We start from the raw sequence: 21,336 nt of genomic DNA, 5'->3' as shown, positions 1-21,336 counted from the left end.
AGGAAGTTTACAGTCAAAAATAAAGATATGGCAAATAAATTAATTAGACTATTGTCTTAAAGAAAATAAAATAACAAGGAAAGTAGACATAAAAACATGGAGAAGAATCTTCAAATTAAAAACTATATATTTATTCTAGGTGCACTAGACTCTCACCACTACGAAGTTTGATAAGAGTTAGATATTCGTAGTCTTACCCTAGCATGTAGAGATGTTTTTGTGGTTTTAACACCTAATGCCCAGGCATTCTAGATCTGCTCCAAGATTTCTTCAAGGCAAGCAATTTAATGTAGAGTATTTTATGAATATTCTATCAAGAGGTACCTAGGGTTTCCATGGACAATTTACTAAACAAAGATAGGAAACCAATTATCAGGATACATAAACATGGACCATTTATGCTATTGTTTTTCGTAGGTTCGAGCTAAACACAAGGAAGTTTGTCTTAAAAAAGATAGTCCCCTGGGAGAAACAATCCTTGTATGTTACAATTGTGGTTGTCGAAATGCTTTCCTTCTTGGATGCATCTCTGCCAAGACAGAGAGTGTTGTCGTTCTTTTGTGCAGAGAGCCTTGTCTCAGTGTCAATGCATTGAAGGATATGAATTGGGACCTGAGTCAGTGGTGTTCCCTTATATATACCTTTTTCCCAAAGTTTCTAAACTTGTACACTTTGTTAAAGCTAAAAGTACACTTTATGTTGTAGGCAGATAGTGAGTTGCGTCTTGTACCTGGTGATGAGTTGCGGCTACGCTATTTAGGAGATGCAACTCATGCGGCAGTCAGTAGGGCATGTGGTAAGCACTTTTTTTTAATATAATTTGTTATTTCTTTTGCTTGTCATCTTTAGTTTTTGATTTTGTTTTAATTTCTCTTGGTTAATTTTTCCATTGAGAAGTTTTCATATAAAATGTTGTCCTCACCCCACCTCGCCTCACCATCTGCTGTCCAAACACCGCCTACTGGTGTTTCAGCCTCAGCTGCGAAGAACAAGGGGATGGATAATTACAAACAGGGGAAGTATGCTGATGCCATAAAGTGGCTTTCTTAGGCTGTGATTCTTCTTGAGAAGACTTGTGATGGTGCTAACCCTTGTAAGTTTATTTGTGATTGGAAGTCAACTTGTCTGTAACCCTTTTGAGTGAAGTGTGGTTTTGAATGGTACGAATGACAGACTTATGTCTCTGCTCTGCTCGTTAATGTTCTTCTTACCTTTAAGTGGAGAAGAAGTAGACTGATATTTTTTTTCTTTGATGATATTATTATAATGGACGCTTGATGTTTTCAATTAAGTAAACTTATTTATGTGCACATGTTTATAAGTCTGACTATGTTATCCTTTGTTATATTTACCGTTTTGTCTTTCGAGCAATTAATCCAATGCCTATAATGCAAAATCATGATTTATAGACCATTCATGAAGCATTCAGTAAAACCTCTTCAACACGGCTTATAATGTTATTAGAGGATTCACATAACCAGCATCCAGTATATGTGATTTGAAGTCATATTGAGTGGATTTTCATATGGGCTGTGCTTGTATGTTTGTTAGGTAGACTGCTAATGTTTTTTGTCCCTATAACTCATGAACATGCATTCTGAAATTTATGGCAAAGAAGGGTTCATTGATTTGTGTAGAAAACCTATGTAATTGGGGTTTAAGGCTTGTGTTGGATGCCCACTACATGCATTAGTTTCTGAAACAATTAATGGGTCAGGACATTTTTAAATCCTGCCCCTACTGTGTGCCTCTAGTCTTCGAATAAATTACTAAGTGATGATTTAAAAATGGTCTTTGATATTCAGTTTAATTAAGCAATCTTAATAAAATTTGAAGCTTAAACAGATTGACCAAAAACATACATTGGATTTGCCCCCCTTTTCATTTTTGGTTCATGAATAATACTCATGATGTTGGCTAAGCTTTCATGTGTTATATCTATTCATGTATCTCCTTTTGATGGCTATATTTAAAATTTGTTAATTGCTCTTTGGTAGCCTTCGATTGTACAATCATAATTTACCCAAATTCATACAAATTTTTATGCTAAAATTGCTTGTATGAAGTGTACTATTCTTTGGTCTAATTTTTCTCCACCATTGTGTTGTAGGATCAAATCAACTTGGCTGATGTCAAGTACCCACTGGAGCATTTTAAGGTAGGTTAAAACCTGTTCATTTATTTGATACACAAATAGAATTTTAAACAGAATGACATTTGGTTTCTTTTTGGGTATCAGGGAGCCCTTTGTTTAAAGGAGTTCCTCTTTTTTTAATTGCAGCAGATTGGGGGGCAGATTGTGATATGTAGTGCTTTGTTTTGGTTTTGAATTTTTTTCGTTTTGTTTTTTCACTTGTACCCTTTTTCTGTGGATGCCTCATCGTCCTATCTTTGGCTCTGTGCCTTAATAAAATTCTAAAAAAAAATTTAAAAAAATAAAAGAATTTTCATTCTTGGGCCTTTGTTAAGAGTGAACTTTATTACTTTGACACATTGCCATCACTTGAATTTGTAAAGAGATGTTTGTCAATATGTAGAGTGAATTATAGTTTTTATGTCATAATATTTGGTTACATCTCATTATTCAACTAGTTAAAGCTTTGGACTGCTGGAAACATATTTTTCACAGAGATCTGTGTTCTCAAGCCCTTTGCATATACATAAGTCAATTTCACTTATTGGTTACAGTTGGAATGTAAAATGAAGGAATTTAGGGTTGGGATTTAGGAGGAAGAAGAAGAAGAATAAGAAGAAAGAGAAATTTTATATATATATTGGCGCTGTTTGGGAAGTTGGAGGATCCAACTGAGAACAGGAGGGGAGAGAACCAGCAGAATCGCAGGGTTCCAGAGTCAGCTATGAATGCCAATGCCGATGGGCATGCCAACACGAAGACAAATATGATGGATTTGAATATGCAGCCACATCAGATACATGAACAGGCTTCAAATAATCAGGTTAGATTGTCTCCGTTGTTTGTCTATCAGAAACAGATTTTGAATTTTGTTTTAATTTAAACTCTATTAACAGATCAGTGTCCCAGTGGAATGGTTACACTTTGCATTAGCATTTGAATGCACTTATTGTTCATATCAATTGGACCGCACTACTCCATTCAAATGTATAAATCATGGACAGGTTTAAAATGATATATCTGACAACTGAAGATATCAGAATAAGTTTTCTAAATGGATCAATTTGGTGTGTAAAACTAAACTAAGCCTGGTGTTCCAATCAAGTAGAGTTAGCTACATGAATCTTTTGTCACCGTCCTGCTCTGTCAAAGGCTATATCTTCAATTAAATTAATTAAATTTTTATCCTTTTTTTACTACCACATCCCATGTCATAATAGGTCATTCCCTTCCCTTAACATTTCCATTTATGGTAATCATATTGCTCCTCTTTACCTTTGCATCTATAGGTATTTGTTGCATCCATGGTGTGTGTATATATAAATAGTGGTGGTTAGACTGAGAATCTCAAGTGTATTTGAAATGGATTAAAAATATTTGAAAAGGAAAATTAAAAAAAATAAAAATTTGAAGTAAATACAAGATATCAAGGACACTTGAAGCATATAATTTCTTGTTGTAAATGGGCTTAGCAAAAGGAGAGAGAAACAAAAGCAACTAAAGATTTGAGACAGAGAATAATAGAACATGTAATATTTCACTCATGTTCAATTATATATTTCAATTATATGCTGCAAAGGTTCATCTACAAGACGTTATTGTTTCTTGCAGAACATCCTTGTTGTCTCAAAGTATTACTGAAGGATTACCTTGGCGAGACTTGCTGAGCTGCTTTGTCTCATTGTTTAGGTATGCCAATACTTAATTGTGGTATAGTCATCATCAAATGTTTGTAATGTAATCATATAAAGTTTTTGCCATATGGTTAATTTTTTTTTATGAGAATACTTCATTTTGGATGTTTTTCTGGATTCTAACTTTTCTTATTTTATTTGTAGGTGACTTCCAAAAACGATCAATCACAAGGCTGATGCTTCAAAACCATATATATTCCTTCCTGTTTTAGAATTTTTTTTGGATTCCTTCATTGATTTTGCTTTTAATTTTTGTTCAATTACTTACTGGTTTTCAATGGATGGATATTTAAAACTTGTCTCAATTAATGTTTTGAATGGAATGATTGTAAAGTTTGGGATTGAGCAGGAAAATATGATGAATTTTAATGTTATATTTAGGTTGGGTTGAATGAATTTTGTTCAATATTGGATTGAATGTTTATAAACAAAAATTGATTGTTCAAAAAAAAAAATTGGATTGAATGTTGGATTGTGTCGAATGTTAATGAATTATGTATTGTGTCGAATGTTAATGATTCAGTTGATTTGTATGATGCTTTAAAATTATAAGTTTATTATGGATTGAATGAATTATTAGGAATTACAGGTGTATTGTTTTCTTGCTTTTGGCGACCAATTTATTAGTCGCGACAAATAAATAATTTTTTTTCGCAAAAAATGACAATTGCCGACCAAGAGTTTTGGTCACAAAAAATACATCTATTGCCGACCAAAACAACACTTGGTCGTGGAATCTCACTTTTGCTGACCAAAAGTTTTGGTCGCGAAAAGTAACAAATAGCGACCAAATTTTTTGGTCGTAGAAACTATTATTTAGCGACGAAGAAGTTTTGGTCGTGGAATGTAATTTTTGCCTACCAATTTTGTTGGTCGTTGAAAGTAATTTTTGCCGACCAATTTTGTTGGTCGTTGAAAGTAATTTTTGCCGACCAAATTAGCGACTAACATGTATGGTCGTTGAATGTAATTTTTGCCGACCAAAGTCTTTTCGCGACTAAATAGGTTAGTCGCGATAATTATATGTTTAGCAACCAACAATTTAGTCGCCAAATAGAACGTTTTGCCGACTAAAAATCTTTTTAGTCGCCAATTACTTTCCGCGATCCTCAATTGCCGACCAACTTGGCGACCAAAAAAATTGGTCGGGAATATGTTTTGCCGACCAAAAATGGACTTTTAGCGACCAATTTTTTGGTCGACAAATGTGTTAATTCTTGTAGTGTACCAACATCCAACTGGACCAACTTTAATATTCTTGCTGAATGAAGGCCAACAACTTGTAGAAGTGAAGGAAAACCCCACCCGTAACTTTCCTTTGACTTACAGATAAAGGGTAAGCCATGGTTTTGTATTTGTTTTTTCAATTCTTTTCGTATAGGTATTTTTGTAAAGAAAATTAGCCAAAAAACACAAGAAAATACACACCAACTAATCTAAAGAAACCGTAAATATAATAAATTACTTGAAACCATCTAGCAAACTATTTAATAATAAAATTAACTAATCAATTAAAATGCTCGATAAGTTACAAAATCAATCTTTAACTCTAGGAATTAAATTAAAAGTTAATAGTCAAGAGTTATATACATAAAATTATTACCCAAGTTACAAAGCTTTACACCTCCTAAATAATTAAAATTCTAACCATGAGTTACATATGAATTTAATTCACAATAAACATGTAAATAAATATTGACAAGTTACAAAAATAAAATTTATAACTCCACAATTACAATTTTTAATTAGCAAAAGTTAAATATGAACTTATTACACATTAAACATGTACATACGTATAGACAATCAACATGTAAATAAATAGTTTTAGAAATTATAAAACAACTAACATGCAAATTACACTAAAAAATCAGAAAGCAATTAACATGCAAATTAGATTATAATAGAGGTCCAAAAAAAAAAAACATTCTTATAAACTCGAAAAATTAAAATGTAACATTTCAAATATTAATTCCAATCATGCATTCTCAGAAAAAAAAAGAAAAAAAAAAAAATAGGCCATACAATTCTTTGAAACAGTTCCGGTTAAATATGAATTAATATTTTATATTCATCCACTAATAATAACAGCAACTACTATGCAATAATAGGCAATAAAGATGATAACAATGGCATTTAAATTATATGGATTTCATATTCCAATCATGGCTATCATTGAAGTTGTGGGCAAAAATTATATTATAAAATAAAAAGTCATACAAATCATGGTAGAAATTATGAATCAAACTCTTAAAATACATTGATTCTAAAACATTCTACTAGAGATCTAGAAATAAAAGTAGTCTAATTAATCTGAACAATAAAAACATAACATTACATTAATTTACATATGAGATAGAGGTAAATTAAATTGAATATCTAACAGAAAATTGAAACAGTGGGCTACAGGTGGTTCGGTTTCAATGGATGAGAAAGCAAACAGCAGCATGCAAATGATATTCAAGTTTCATGACATCCTCACAGAATACCATATAGCAACAACATGTATATATATATTTATATATATTAATATTAATGACAGTTACTCTCCTAACATGAATCTTCCAAACAGTGGCTATTATATAAATATATTATCCTCCTAATCATGCTGGAGATTGAACTTTATATAGGAATACACAAATTTCTAATCATGACTAGAATGGACCTTTGAAACAGTGTATATACATCAAATGAATTCAAGAATGCTATCTCATAAAACAGTAGCTCAGATTCATGAAATCATGGGAAACAAAACTTCTCAAATTTAAATATGAATCTAATTATGTAATTTATGATAAACATATAAGTTGCTTTAAGATTGTTGTATAAATTATGTAATTAAAAAACAAATAGATTCATATTTAATCAATTAAATTATAGAAATTAACAGAAATACATATGGAACCAAAATAATGAAAGACAAGGAAAGTATTACAGTCTCCTTAAAACAGATTAGTCGCCTCACCGTAGGTGCTAGAGGTACGTCGACTTTTGTCTCCTAGGATACGACGGTTTAGACCGGCTAACGCAGAAGCACCTTTTGTTAGCTTTGGTGAACCGACAATGGCAACACTCTCTCACACAGAAAGAATAAAAATTCTAGAGGAAAACTTTGAACACAAAGAGAGAGCAAACTTTCTGATGTAGAAGAATGAAGGAGAGGGTTTCTTTTTATACAAATGGCGGGAGAGAGGAAAAAGCTCCTGCAACAAATGTAGGTTTTAATTTTGCAAAACTCCCAAGACATAAATTGCAAAATTGATGGCTTTAATCCATCATGAACGCAAAGGAGTTACCAGGTTTTATACATATGTGCATTGTGTATAATCTTGCAACCACCTTTTCCAACACCTCTTTTATCACGACCCAACCCTAGGGGTTTAGTGCTGGAATTGTAACTCACTACTTTATTCTAATCGTGGCAAATTAAATGGTGCAGGCGAAGGCAAAAGGAAATAAAAATAATTAAATAGAAAATTTACTTCATTTGACTATTTTAATAAGAGAAAATATATCTGTAGGGTTTTTATTATTTTATTATTCAGTGATCGGCCCAGAGTAAAAATAAAAGCAAACAAAAATAAAATAAATAAATAAAAAAGAAAGAAAAGAAAAACAAAATAATGGTTCAACATCAAATTCTCGTGCAGGTTACACTACGTGAGGTTATGGGTCTCTTTTACATCTCGTCATCTGAAAGGGTAACAGCTATAAGCATACAACAGAGTGAGAAATATTATGCCAAGAGTATAGGGACACTACAACAAAACTAACTATTTACCGCATCATGTTTATGGCATGCATTAAATGCATATCGTGATTAGTACATTCTATGACATTTTTTGTTTTGCAAGTTGTTAATGCTTTGTCAATAACAACATACATACCATGTAAGTCGTTGATTCATATATTTATGGCATGCAAAAGTATGCCGTAAAAAATGTATATTTTTACGACTTACAAAAATTTGTCATAAAATATTTGCATTTAAGATGACATAAATTTCATTTCATAAAATATTATAACTTTACATGGCATGCATTAGCATGTCGTGAAAACTTCTACTGAAAAAAATTTTAAATCAATTTTTTTTTATGGCATGCAAAAGTGTGTCATAAAAAAATATATTTTCACAACATACAAAAATATGTTGTAAAATATTTGCACTTAAGACGACATACATTTCATGTCGTAAAATATTATAACTTTACATAGCATGCATTAGTATGTCATGAAAACTTCTACTATAAAAAATTTCAATTATTGTGTTTGATTTTTATTTTCTAGATTCAATCTTTTGAAAATTAAATTTTTTATTTTTTATATTTTTTTTGTTTTTAGTGAATATTTTTAAAATTTTAAATAATTTTTTTAATTTTTTAAATGCACTAATTTAGATGTATCTAAAAGCTAAAATATTTGTAAAAAAATATTAAAATTAATAAATACACAAAAATATGAAAATATATGTACCAAATATATGTATATATATATATATATATATTTTTAGTATTTAGTGATTTTTTTTTTAAAAAAATCATATTTATATTAGGTATATTTAAAAATTTTAAAAAAAATTATTTAAAATATCAAAAAATTCAGTGAAAATAAAAAAGCATGAAAAATAAAAAAATAATTTTAAAAAATAAATTTTGAAAAAATAAAACCAAACAAGCTAACTCCATTTTTTTTTTAAATTAAAAAAAAAAAACAATTTCCAACCAATCCCTCATTTACCACCAGGGTTGGTGGTTTGGTGGAGAATGCAGTGCATTCTCCAGCACTGAGCCAGGGTCGATTCTTAGGAGAGGATGTTTGAAATCTCTTCAGAGAATACGCTTTGTATTTCCCTCGGCAACCTGTCCTCTGCTGGGGCGTGTGGTTGCGCTCCATTGGTGCCCTGGTGGTGGGTCTTGGTGGGGGTTAATTCAGAGGGGCGTGTGGTTGCACTCCATTGGTGCCCTGATGGTGGGTCTTGGTGGGAGTTAATTCCTGACTGACAATCAATTATCCCGAAATCAAGGCCCACCAGATCGTGATGACACTACAAGGCCTTTTTTTACCTTAAAAAAAAAAACAAAAAAAACCAATCGCTCATTTAACTTCGAGGCAAGACAGTCTTCTCCGGTTTGCAATCCATTTTTTTTTAAAAAAGAAAAAAACTTCTTAGCACATTGGTATAATTATTAGTACTAGCATATCACCCGTGCTATGCACGGATTGTGTTTCACCACTTTGTCTTTTTTTTTTCTTTTTTTATACTATATTAAAATTTAATATTTTGATACTAATCATATGTGTTGGACTTTTCAAGGAATTTATATGTGATGGACTTTTCAAGGAATTTTTGTCATGCTTATTCTTAATGCATTAAAATGTTATTATGAGGGATAATAATCATGTGTTGGATTTTTCAAGGAATTCATATGTACTTCACAATTATTTCTATATATATGAATTGTGATTTTTAAATGTCTTTTTTTTTTTAAATGTCTTTTTTTTTTAATATATTATATTAAAGTGTAATATTTTGATAATAATCATATGTGTTTGACTTTCAAGAAATTTATATGTGTTAGACTTTTCAAGGATTTTTTTTTTATGATTGTTCTTAATGTATTAAAGTGTTATTATGAGGCATAATAATCGTATGTGTCGGGACTTTTCAAGGAATTCATATATGTTGGACTTTTCAAGGAATTTTTTTTTATACTTGGGGTTGGGAGAAGTTAATAAATGCTAAGGTTTTTTTTTTATAAAATAAAAAATTAGGAAATTTAGATTAGGATATTGAAGCTCCCACATGACTTGGGAGATTAGAAACCTCATTTTTCTTAATATATATATATATATATATAGATAGATAGATAGATAGATATATATTTTTATTTTTTGATTTTTGTGTGGTTTCTATTCGGGTATTTTTTTTCAATTTATTTGAGATGGAGTTGTGGATATTTTTTTTTTTAATTTAATTTATTTGTGGTTTCCATTTGTTTTTAATTATTATTATTTGGGTAAGTTATGATGCGAGTTAGATATGTGATAGACATGTGAGTTTTATTTATTTAAAGTTTATTTAGATAAACTTTAAAGATTTTTTTTTTAGTTTTTTAGTTTTTTAGTTTTTTTTGTTATGTTATAATATAATATATAAAATATAGGTAGATATCTACAACTTTAATAAAAAATATTATCTGATTTTTTGGAGAAGAGAAAAGGAATGCAAGTTTTAATATTTTTTTTGAAAATTTGTGAGAGAGATTAGGAGGGAGACATTATGAAATATTTTTGTTATTAAATAAATAAATCAGTCAATAGTTTTTTTAATCTATTTTGTAAATTAAAAATCAATAATTTTGGAAAATTGATTAATTTGTCCCATTAAGTGATTTAAAATTTTGATAGATATACAGAATAAAAAATATATAATTATATTATTAAATCATAATTCAAATTTAGACGTTATATCTTTTTAAGATCTATAGCTAAATTCTTATCTTTTTTTTTTTCTAAGGTTTTTTTTTTTATAAAATAAAAAATCAAGAAATTTAGATTAGGATATTGAAGCTCCCACATGACTTGGGGGATTAGAAACCCCATTTTTCTTAATATATATATATATATATATATATAGATAGATAGATAGATATATATTTTTATTTTTTGATTTTTGTGTGGTTTCTATTCGGGTATTCTTTTTCAATTTATTTGAGATGGAGTTGTGGATATCTTTTTTTTTTTTAATTTAATTTATTTGTGGTTTCCATTTGTTTTTAATTATTATTATTTAGGTAAGTTATGATGTGAGTTAGATATGTGATAGACATTTGAGTTTTATTTTTTTTTTTTAGTTTTTTTTGTTATGTTATAATATAATATATAAAATATAGGTAGATATCTACAACTTTAATAAAAAATATTATCTGATTTTTTGGAGAAGAGAAAAGGAATGCAAGTTTTAATATTTTTTTTTGAAAATTTGTGAGAGAGATTAGGAGGGAGACATTATGAAATATTTTTGTTATTAAATAAATAAATCAGTCAATAGTTTTTTTAATCTATTTTGTAAATTAAAAATCAATAATTTTGAAAAATTGATTAATTTGTCCCATTAAGTGATTTAAATTTTGATAGATATACATAATAAAAAATACATAATTATATTATTAAATCATAATTCAAATTTAGATGTTATATCTTTTTAAGATCTATAGCTAAATTCTTATTTTTTTTATTTTTTATTATGTGTAACCATAGTGTATGGGAGAAATTGAAAGGGTATTGCAATAATTATGAGAGAAGTCAAAAGGGATTGTGGTTTGAGAGAAGTCAATAAATGCTGAGGTTGGATTGGGAGAAGTCAATAAATGTTAATTTTTATTTTTATTTTTAAATCAAAAAATTAGAAAATTAGGATTAGGAGATTGGAACTCCCACAAGCTTTGGGTTAAAAACCCCATTTTGCTTAATATATATATATATATATATATAGTATAGATACGAAATGAACTCTCTCTCCTCTTTCATACATTCAGACTTCTTGTTAGAGCATCTCCAATGCAATACTCTTACTAAAAGGATGAAAATAATGTTTTTTATTCAAAAAGTAAATATAGAGGAGGTCATTATTCATTCAAACTCCAATCACAAACCTTCATTTCCTTCATTCAAACTCTATTCAAAAAGTAATTTTTATTCATTAATAAATATTTAATTTTAAAATTTTTGTAAAATATATTTAATATTATACTCATTTTAAAGGTATGATTTTATACTTTTTAATGATGTCAATTTTACAAAAATTAAATTTATAAATTAAAAATAATTTGTAATATAATAAAAAATACAAAATAAATAATGTTTCGGAGATATCCTTCATTTTTTCATCCTCCCTTTAAATATCAAGGATGAATGAATTCATTCCCCTCCCAAATGCAGATGAATTTGAAGGGTGGGTTGGAGGAGACCTCCTTCATATTTGAAGATATATTTGAAGATATGAAGGATGGGTTAGAGATGCTCTTATGTTAGCTAAGATCAATCAAAACGAACCTCTTCTTTTTCTCTATCGTCGTCTCTGCGAACCCTAGCTTTTCACTCTCTCTGTGCTTCGATCAAAGCTCGCATTTTTAAACTTTGAGCATGGCTTCTGGATCATCGGGTCGTAACAACTCTGCTTCGAAAGGGTTTGATTTCACCACCACCGATGACATTGTTTGCTCGTACGAGGACTACGACAATCAGGATAATTATAATGGAAGGCACGCCGATTTCGTGATCGGATCCAATTCTGCTAAGGTATTGTTCTCATATGCTCGCTACTTATTGGTTTGATTTCGAGTCGAAATTGTATTGTGTGACTGGTAGTTTAGGGTTTTTGGATTTTGATTTGGATTAGTGAAATTATACTTTCTGTTTCATTTACTTGAATGGAGAAAACTCTTGTTGAATAACAATTAACATGGTATACCGTGGCAGAATTGGATCTGATCGCGAAATCGGAGTGACTTCCATCAGAATTATCTTGATTTGTGATGGAAGATAGTATCTGTCAGATTCCTGTTTAAAACAATATACAGAAATGCAATAATCAGCTTAAAACTTGTGGCAAACAGGCTTATATGTTTGTGGTTCAAAATTTGTTACTTTCTGTAGTAACATGAAAAATATATGCTATAATTCATGCTTATGTTTATGCATACGTATTTGTTGATGTGGTTTATTTCCCCTTAAACCTAAGCATGTGTTAGGTTTCTTTGGTCTTTGTTACTAATATGTCTAAATTTATCATAACGTTTTTGGTTTTAATTTGCCTATGACCTGTGTATGCATGTGGTATTTGTGATTAGCTTTGAAGAACAATGCAGTGGTCCAGAGAACAATGCAATGACGAAAGATACAGGAACATTGAGTTATCAGGTCTGTGTTCTACTCATGTTTACAAGCTTTGCTTTTTTGTCTTTTGTCTTTTGTCTTTATATTTTGTTCAGAGAGTCAACCAATAATGCTACTATTGATGTCACTCAAGTTGCCTTGTGAAATATCTAGACTTGTGAACCTATCAACCTGTAGGGAGGTTGGAAGTTGGATGATGATTCCTGAGTTAGGCTTCTGTGCCCTGATTTTGCTTTGCTTGAGGTGTTGAGCAGTGGTCATGTACATATTCAAAAAAAAAAGAAAAAAAAAATTTCCAGTTGTTTATGGATAAATTTTATAGGACCCATGTTAGTGGACTATACTTGGATAAATTCTAATTTTCTTCAGCACAGTTTTTAATAAAGTATTAACATCTAAGTGGATAATATACTATTAGTTTAATAATTTTTGTTTCCTTTGCGTCCTCTCTTTATTTGGTTGTTGTCTTCACCCTTTTTGATGAGGCGTATTTATTGCATCTGACTGTTTGAAAACCCATAACTGGCTCAATTGATATTGTGCAACGGCTTTTGGGAAGTGCCTGCGTGGATTGAGTGCTCTTAATATTGATGCACTTGGCTTCCATGAATATACCTAGTTGATTTTTTAAATGAATCGGTATAGAGCTGATTTATTGACACTAGGCAAGTGAACTAGGATGGGCTTTGATTTTGTTGAAATCACTGCTTGGGAAACTATGCACAAGAATTCAATAGGGATTAGAAACTTTGTTCATAAAAGCATGGATAACCATTACATTTGTGTCACCTCGATGACCATTAATGAGCCCTAGGTTGATGATGTTAGTACCTCAGACATCTTGTTCGTCTATTTCTTGAATTTATGCCAGTAATTTTTATTTAGTTTGACATTTACTATTGGACAGGATTTTGTTCTGTGATGAAAGCCAGGATACACCACACTATGAAGTCCTTGCCAAGCTTGGTTTTCAATTCTTGTTGTAATGAAAGTTCTAAATTTACCACAGCATTTTTAGTTTTGCAATGGGTTGCAGTCACATCTACTTTTGAGACAGCAAAAATGTTGTGTTTGGTGTAAGTTGTGAAAAACTTGCTTGGGAAAATATCGGGTATGTTTGGTTTTGTTTTGGGAGAGTAGTTTTTAAAAATTTTTTTGGGGAGAGAGTTTAGAAATTTTTTTGGTTTGTTTGGTTGTGTATTTTGAAAGTAGTTTTGGAGTTTTGGAGTTTGGAATGATTTGATATTTTGTTATAATTGAGTATATGTGTGTGAGAGAAAAAGTGATTGAGAATGAGAGAGGAGAGAGAAAAAGTGATTGATTGATTGATAGGTAAGAGAGAGAGTGATTTTGGAAAATTTGCAAACCAAACAAATTTTTTAGAAAATTTTTCCCAAAATCACTCTACAAATCCAAACAAAACATACCCATCGATTTTGGTAAACATGAAGTGTGTATAGCTAAGAATTGAGGGGTTATCTTTAAATCTTTAATTTGCTTTGGTAGAATTTATGCATTAGTCCATGCTTCCACTTCCTTCTGTGATGGTTTGGTCCTATTCTTGTTGGCTTGCTAAACTAATTGCTCTTATTTTGCATTAGAGTGGGAGAGGTGGATCAGATCATTCTCAAAATGTTCCTAATGAGGAGATAGGCGTTGGACATGGAGGGTCTTCTGGTAGAGGTTATGGGCTTTCGGCTGTTGGAAATGGTCCATCTGTCGAATCTTATCGCCGTCAGCATGAAATTACTATTAGTGTAAGCATCTAATAAGATTTGTACATTAGGTTGCTTACTTATAATCTGCAATACTTTTGCTTCTCAGGCGTTCCGTTTGATTGAACATTGGGTTCTGTATTTTACTTTCAATAGTTCAATCCTTGGGTCATCGCGCATGATGCTTTCTTTGATGATTATGAAGACAGAAAGGTTCTCAAGCAGAACAATCTTGTTTTCAGTATAGAATATTACAATTAAATTTAGTTTATTAGTTTAGACTTCGCTTGCTCTTTATTGGAATTCTTCTGGCTCATGCCTTTTACACTAGACATGCATTTGGGAAATTCAGAAGTGTGGCATTATTTCATTGTCCATGGTGTTTTAGGATCTCCTTCAATTTTCCACTATGTTTTCTTTTATATTTCCGTTGTGCAGTTTATATTGTTGTAATGGATTAGGGTGTTATTGTTTCAATTTTCATCAGGGAGATAATGTACCCCCTCCTTTAACATCATTTGAAGCTACTGGTTTTCCTTAGGCCAAGTTTGGCATGTCTTGAAAAAGACAAAAAGTCAAAAAGTCACTATCCTATTTAAGTCACATCATCTTATTTAAGTCACATCACCTCTCTAACACATCGCTTCAAATCCAACCCGAACCCAACATATATTTCATAAAAAGTCAAAAAGTGCACTTATTTAGATCATTCCAAATAACCCCTTAGTTGGTATTAATTCTTCATTTTAACATTGCATTTTTAATTCATAGTCAAGTTTTTACATTTGAGAACCAAATGAAGCCTTTATATTCTCCCTCATTTATTATTGTTGCCTTGAAACATTTAGAGTATTGAGAATTTCATGTGATTTCAAGTCTTGCTACACACGGTAATATTGTTCCTAGTTTTATTTTTTCTAGTTTAGCCAAATAAGTGAAATTTGAAAAGTAACCTGTTATTTAGGAAGTTAATTAATGTCCTTTGAATACCAAGGAAAATGAGCAGCTATCTAAGTATGGTGACACTAAAACAGCTCGTAGCATAATGTTGATAGAGCTTAAAAAACTTATAGAAGCAAATCCTCTTACCCGTGAAAAGCTTTTTTCCCCTACTTTAAAGTCATCAAGATTGTGGACTGTGATCAATCAAAGGTAATGTTGGTTGCCTTGTGAATTCATTACCAATGGTGCTCCTCTTGCCAGGTTACATATCCAACATCTCGTCAACATGCCACTTGGTCCTTGGATGACTTGCCAAGAACAGTAGCTTGTACCATGCATCAAGGATCTACTATCACTAGCATGGATTTTCATCCTTCTCATCACACATTGCTTCTTGGTATGATGGTCTTTGATCAATGATTTATGATTTCAATGGTTGAGCTCCTGCTAAATAAATATACGAGTTCTTCCTTTTCTTTCCTTTGTTTGACGTAGATTCTCTTTTAAACAGTTGGTTCTGCTATTGGTGAAATAACGCTCTGGGAAGTGGGGATGCGAATAAATTGGTTTCAAAGCCATTCAAGATATGGGACATGGCAAATTGTTCTATGCCGCTTTAGGTACCTTTTCATCTCTTTGTGCTGCTTCATTTTTATTACTTCCCTTTTCTTAAACCTTGTTGCTTGTTATCTTAGCATTCTATGATGTGATATATACCTATGACATGAGATATCTACGTAGGTTGTAAACAGCATGTATAAATTAATTGTGACCGGATTATTTATTGCTTGATTTGGGGACATTTATAATACTAATCTTCAACTAGCTGTTGTCAAATATTAAATTTTTTTTTTTTTTTTTTTTTAAAATTCCCATTTGGAATGTTGAGATCAAAGTGATAATTTGGAAAAGAAGTCTCCAATTGATGCTAACATGCAGGAACCCTAATCTTTGTGTGTTGGGCATTTATAATACTAATCTTCTGTAGGTTGTTGAGTTTGCCCTGGCTTTGCAGGAAGCTGGGTGCTTTTCTGTTGTTCTAAAATGTGTGTTTGCACCTGTTGCTGCTGCTGCTGCTGTTGCTGTTGCTGCAACATCTGCTCTTCGAATTCCTACCATTGGTATTGGTGCAAGGACTTTCTGTAGTGGCCAAGTTAATTGATTCTTTAGCTTTCTGTAGTACTTCGAATAATGAATTAGACTTGACATGTGTGTTTGCACCTCCTCCTGCTGCTGCAACATCTGCTCTTCGAATCCCTACCATTGGTATTGGTGCAAGGACTTTCTGTAGTGGCCAAGTTAATTGATTCTTTAGCTTTCTGTAGTACTCCGAATAATGAATTAGACTTGACTGGTTTGTGTTGTGTATAATCTTTTTACTTTCATTTGTACATATAATTTGCTATTTGATCTTGTAATTTGTTTTTCAAATACTAAAATGGGTATTTTAATGATATCATGTGTTTATATATTGAGTTTACTCATATAATAAACTTTGAATTTACTCTCTCTCTCTCTCTCTCTCTATATATATATATATTAAAAATAACATTCTACGACATATAAAATTATGTCACGAAAAGTATAATGATTTATGACATGCAAGAAAATGCCGTAAAAAATTATATACGGCATACAAAGTATGCCATAAATATATTAAAAATGACCTTCTACAGCATACAAAATTATGTCGTGAAAAGTGTAATGATTTATGACATGCAAGAAAATGTCGTAAAATATTATATACGATATACATAGTATGCCATAAATATATTAAAAATAGCTTTCTACGATATGCAAAATTATGTCATGGAAAGTATGATGATTTATGGGGTGACAAATATCGTAAAAAATTATATAGGACATACAAAATATGTTATTAATGTTTAATTTATTACTTTTTACAACTTTACCTGTATGTCATAAATGATGCTCAACTTTTCACGACATGTCATATAACGGCATTTGTGTGCATGCTGTGAAAGAGTTTTTATGGCATACATTGCAAGCCATAAAAATATAATTTTGTTGTGGTTGAAATACCAAATAATCATGGATAGTTATTTAAGTTAAAATAGTAACAGAACTTAATTTGGATAAACGAATGATTTAAAGTGGCAGAAACTGAAATACATAAATTATGTAATTAAATAACGATTTAAAGTGGCAGAAACTGAAATACATAAATTATGTAATTAAATAACCATAATCATGGTACAGAACAGAGGTCATTGGAGTGACAGTCAGAATAGAGGACAATGGATCTATGACAAACAGAGGACCACAAAGTGGCCAAATAGAAGCCAATGGTTATTTAAGTCCCCCAAGGCGTGGGACTCCGGTGGTGGTACTTACAAAACATAATTGTTTATAAGGTCATTGTCAAATACTTTCTAAAATTTAAACAAACGTATCCATGGGTCTTATTTTAAACAAATAAAGTTCAGAAAATACTCACCTTAATATTGACCCTTAGCATTTACTTTCCACTATCACAAACCTTCTTACTATAAGTTTCCTACCTCCAGTATCTTGCGTGTTTTTTTTTTTTTTTTCTTCCTCTTGTGTTTCACATTTCTCTTGCACAACTCCTCCCTATTTATAGGGATGCAAATGTGCCCTCAGGCCAACACATGGCCACAACTTAAATCCCCTTAGATTTGATCATAAATCTCATAGATTGATACTTATCTAATGAATATTTGTAGCAATTATACTTTGGCCCAGTTCTTTAACATAATTATATAAACCAACTAATCCCTAATTAAATTACACTTTATCGTATACCAACAGAAAATTAATTATTTATTTTACTATCACACCCACTATTATTATTATTATTATTATTATTATTATTATTGGTTGTGGTATTAATTAAATATTTAGGGTGTCACATTTCTCCCCTTCTAAATAGAAGTTTGCCCCCAAACTTGACGTACTTTAATTGTCAAAGAGGTATGGGTATTTGGCTTGCATTTGACTTTCTATTTCCCACGTAGCTTCTTCAATACGATGATTTCACCATAAGACTTTTACCAGCGGTATAGTCTTATTTTGGAGAACTTGATCACGACAATCGAGAATCTGCACTGGTTGCTCTTCATAAGAGAGGTCCTCTTGGACTTCCAAGTTCTCATAGTCGACAACATGTTCTGGATCTCAGAGGTACCGTCGGAGCATCAAAACGTGAAACACATTGTGAACATTGGACAGTTCAGGCGGTAGTGCAAGGTGATATGTTACAGGACCAATCCTTTTTAGTATCTCGAATGGTCCGATGTAACGTGGGTTTAACTGCCATTGCTTTCCAAATCGTATAACTCCTCTTGTTGGTGAGATCTTGAGGAACACACGATCCCCTACTTGGAATTCCAAGTCCCGTCTCCGTGTATCTGCATAACTTTTCTGGCGGCTTTGGGCAGTGCGAATTCGCTGCTGGATAAGTTGGATTTTATCACTTGTGATTTGCACGATCTCGGGGCCTAACAGTTTCCTGTCCCCAACTTCCGTCCAGCATAGAGGTGATCGACATCTCCTTCCATACAGAGCATCGTACGGCGCCATTCCAATGCTTGCTGGATAACTGTTGTTATAGGCGAATTCCACTAAAGGTAGGTGCTCATCCTAGTTACCTTTGAGGTCCAATACGCATACACGTAACATGTCTTCCAACGTCTAGATTGTTCTTTCGAATTGCCCATCAATTTGTGGGTGATAAGCAGTGCTAAACTGCAGTGTAGTCCCCAAAGCCTCCTGCAATTTGTTCCAAAAGTGAGACACGAAGCGGGAGTCTCAGTCAGACACGATTGAAACTGAGGTGCCGTGCAAACGAATAATTTCCTTGATGTATAAGGTGGCAAACTTATTAAGGGAGTACAAGATTTTGATTGGTAGAAAATGCGCCGACTTCGTGAATCGGTCTACTATAACCCATACTGCATCATTCTTCGAAAATGACTGTGTTAGCCCGACCACGAAGTCCATAGTGATGTGCTCCCATTTCCATTCAGAGAGTGGTTGCAGCAGTCTTGCAAGTCTCTGATGTTCTACTTTAACACGCTGACAATGCAGACATTTGGAGACATGGCTTGCTATGTCTCTTTTCATTCCTGTCCACCAGTAGTGTTCCCTTAGATCCTGGTACATCTTTGTGTTGCTAGGGTGGACTGCAAATCTCAAGCTATGAGCTTCCATCAATATCTTCTTCTTGAGTTCTGGAATGTCGGGTACGCACATTCGATTCTGAAATTTTAGTATCCCATTGCTTATAGTGAAATCAGGATCAAGCGTACTCCTTTTCTCCTCGTACTTTCTCTTCAAAAGTTTATCTTCCCATTAGCGCGCTTTAATTTCTTCAATCAATGTAGGTTCCACGGTTATCTTGGCGAGCAATCCATTGATCTTGCGGGAAACGAGAGTACATGCCAAACTTTTGATCGCCTTTCGGCTTAGTACGTTTGCCACCATGTTAGCTTTGCTTGAATGGTAATGGATCTCTACATCATAATCTTTCATAAATTCTAGCCATCGTCGTTGTCTCATATTCAATTCCTTATGTGTGAACAAATATTTAAGACTCTTGTGATTAGTGTAAATTTCGCAAGTTGTACCGTAAAGATAATGATGCTAGATCTTGAGGGCAAAGATTACCGCAGCCAATTCCAGATCATGAGTTGGGTAGTTCTTCTCGTGAGTCTTTAGTTGTCGCGAGGCATAAGCAATGACTTTTCCGTTTTACATAAGAACGCAACCCAAACCATTGTATGAGGCATCACTATAAATTACGAACCCATCTACTCTAGTAGGGAGTGCTAGTATAGGAGCTGACACAAGTCGACTTTTTAATTTTTGGAAGCAACGCTCTTGCTTCTCTGTCTATTCGAAGGGTGTGTTCTTCTGAGTTAGCTGGGTCAAGGGTGATGCTATCTTCGAGAAATCTTGCACGAAGCGTCGGTAATAACCAGCTAGACCCAAGAAGCTTCATATTTCTGACATGTTAGTAGGTCGTGGCCAGTCCACGATTACTGCAACTTTTTGGGGGTCAACCGAGATACCATCTTTGTTAATGACGTAACCGAGGAAGTGTACACTAGTGATCCAAAATTCGCATTTCTTCAACTTGGCATAAAGTTTGTGATCACGTAGTGTTTGCAGAACTATTCGCAAGTGCTGCTCACGGTCTTTTGGTGATTTGGAGTATATGAGGATGTCATCAATGAAGACGATGACGAACTCATCAAGATAGGGTTTGAACACTCGGTTCATGAGGTCCATGAAGGCTGCTGGAGCATTTGTGACGCCAAAAGGCATGACAAGAAACTCGTAGTGCCCGTAACGGGTTCTGAAGGCAGTCTTTTCGATGCTTTCCGTTTTGACTTTTAGTTGGTGATACCCCGATCGTAAGTCGATTTTTTAGAATACTTGGGCGCCTTGAAGTTGATCGAACAAGTCATTGATTCGTGGCAGAGGGTACCGATTCTTGATGGTGACCTTTTTCAGCTCCCGGCAATCAACACATAACCTCATTATGCCATCTTTTTTCTTTATGAATAGTACTGGAGCTCCCTAGGGTGAGGTACTAGGTCGAATGAAACCTTTGTCTAGGAGTTCTTGGAGTTGAGTCTTCAGTTCTTTCAATTTCGTCATTGACATGCGGTAAGGGGCTTTTGATACTGGTTGAGTACCAAGTTGAGTTTCAATGGTGAATTTGATTTCCCGGTCAACCGAGGTACCAGATAGATCTTCAGGAAAAACATTCGGGAATTCTCGTACTACGAGGATCACATCAACAATGGGGGCCTCTTTTTGTGTATCGATCACATAATAAATATAACTACCACAACCCTTTGTTAGAAGTCGTTGGGCTATCATGGAGGATACAATACAGGGAGGGTTGGAAACTCCAGTCCCATCAAAGACAAGCTCGGGTTGGTTTGGTAACTTGAGGGAGACCTTT

General features: G+C 32.6%; 1 protein-coding gene across 4 annotated transcripts; it reads left to right on the top strand.

Annotated features, from left to right (window-relative positions):
• Positions 1–11,694: 11,694 nt before the first annotated feature.
• LOC114261626 (topless-related protein 4-like) lies at positions 11,695–16,849 on the top strand. Of its 4 annotated transcripts, XR_014365050.1 has the most exons (7): positions 11,714–12,126; positions 12,678–12,747; positions 13,631–13,799; positions 14,325–14,480; positions 15,642–15,777; positions 15,892–16,000; positions 16,369–16,849. XR_014365050.1 is itself a non-coding variant. In XM_082921782.1 (6 exons), exons 2-6 carry the CDS (start codon positions 12,715–12,717, stop codon positions 16,421–16,423), a joined length of 462 nt encoding a protein of 153 aa, XP_082777908.1. In that variant the 5' UTR covers positions 11,695–12,126; positions 12,678–12,714; the 3' UTR covers positions 16,424–16,849. The 4 variants fall into 4 exon arrangements, 3 of the variants coding, with proteins under 3 accessions (XP_082777908.1, XP_082777907.1, XP_082777906.1); XM_082921782.1 differs by lacking the exon at positions 13,631–13,799 and having other exon boundaries at positions 11,695–12,126; positions 16,396–16,849; XM_082921781.1 differs by lacking the exon at positions 13,631–13,799.
• Positions 16,850–21,336: the final 4,487 nt, after the last annotated feature.

Source organism: Camellia sinensis, chromosome 3, assembly GCF_055761805.1.
Source record: "Camellia sinensis isolate YWXY chromosome 3, ASM5576180v1, whole genome shotgun sequence".
Lineage (NCBI taxonomy): Eukaryota > Viridiplantae > Streptophyta > Magnoliopsida > Ericales > Theaceae > Camellia > Camellia sinensis.
Note: the sequence above shows the minus strand (reverse complement) of the source record. Positions and strands in the feature narration are given on the sequence as shown.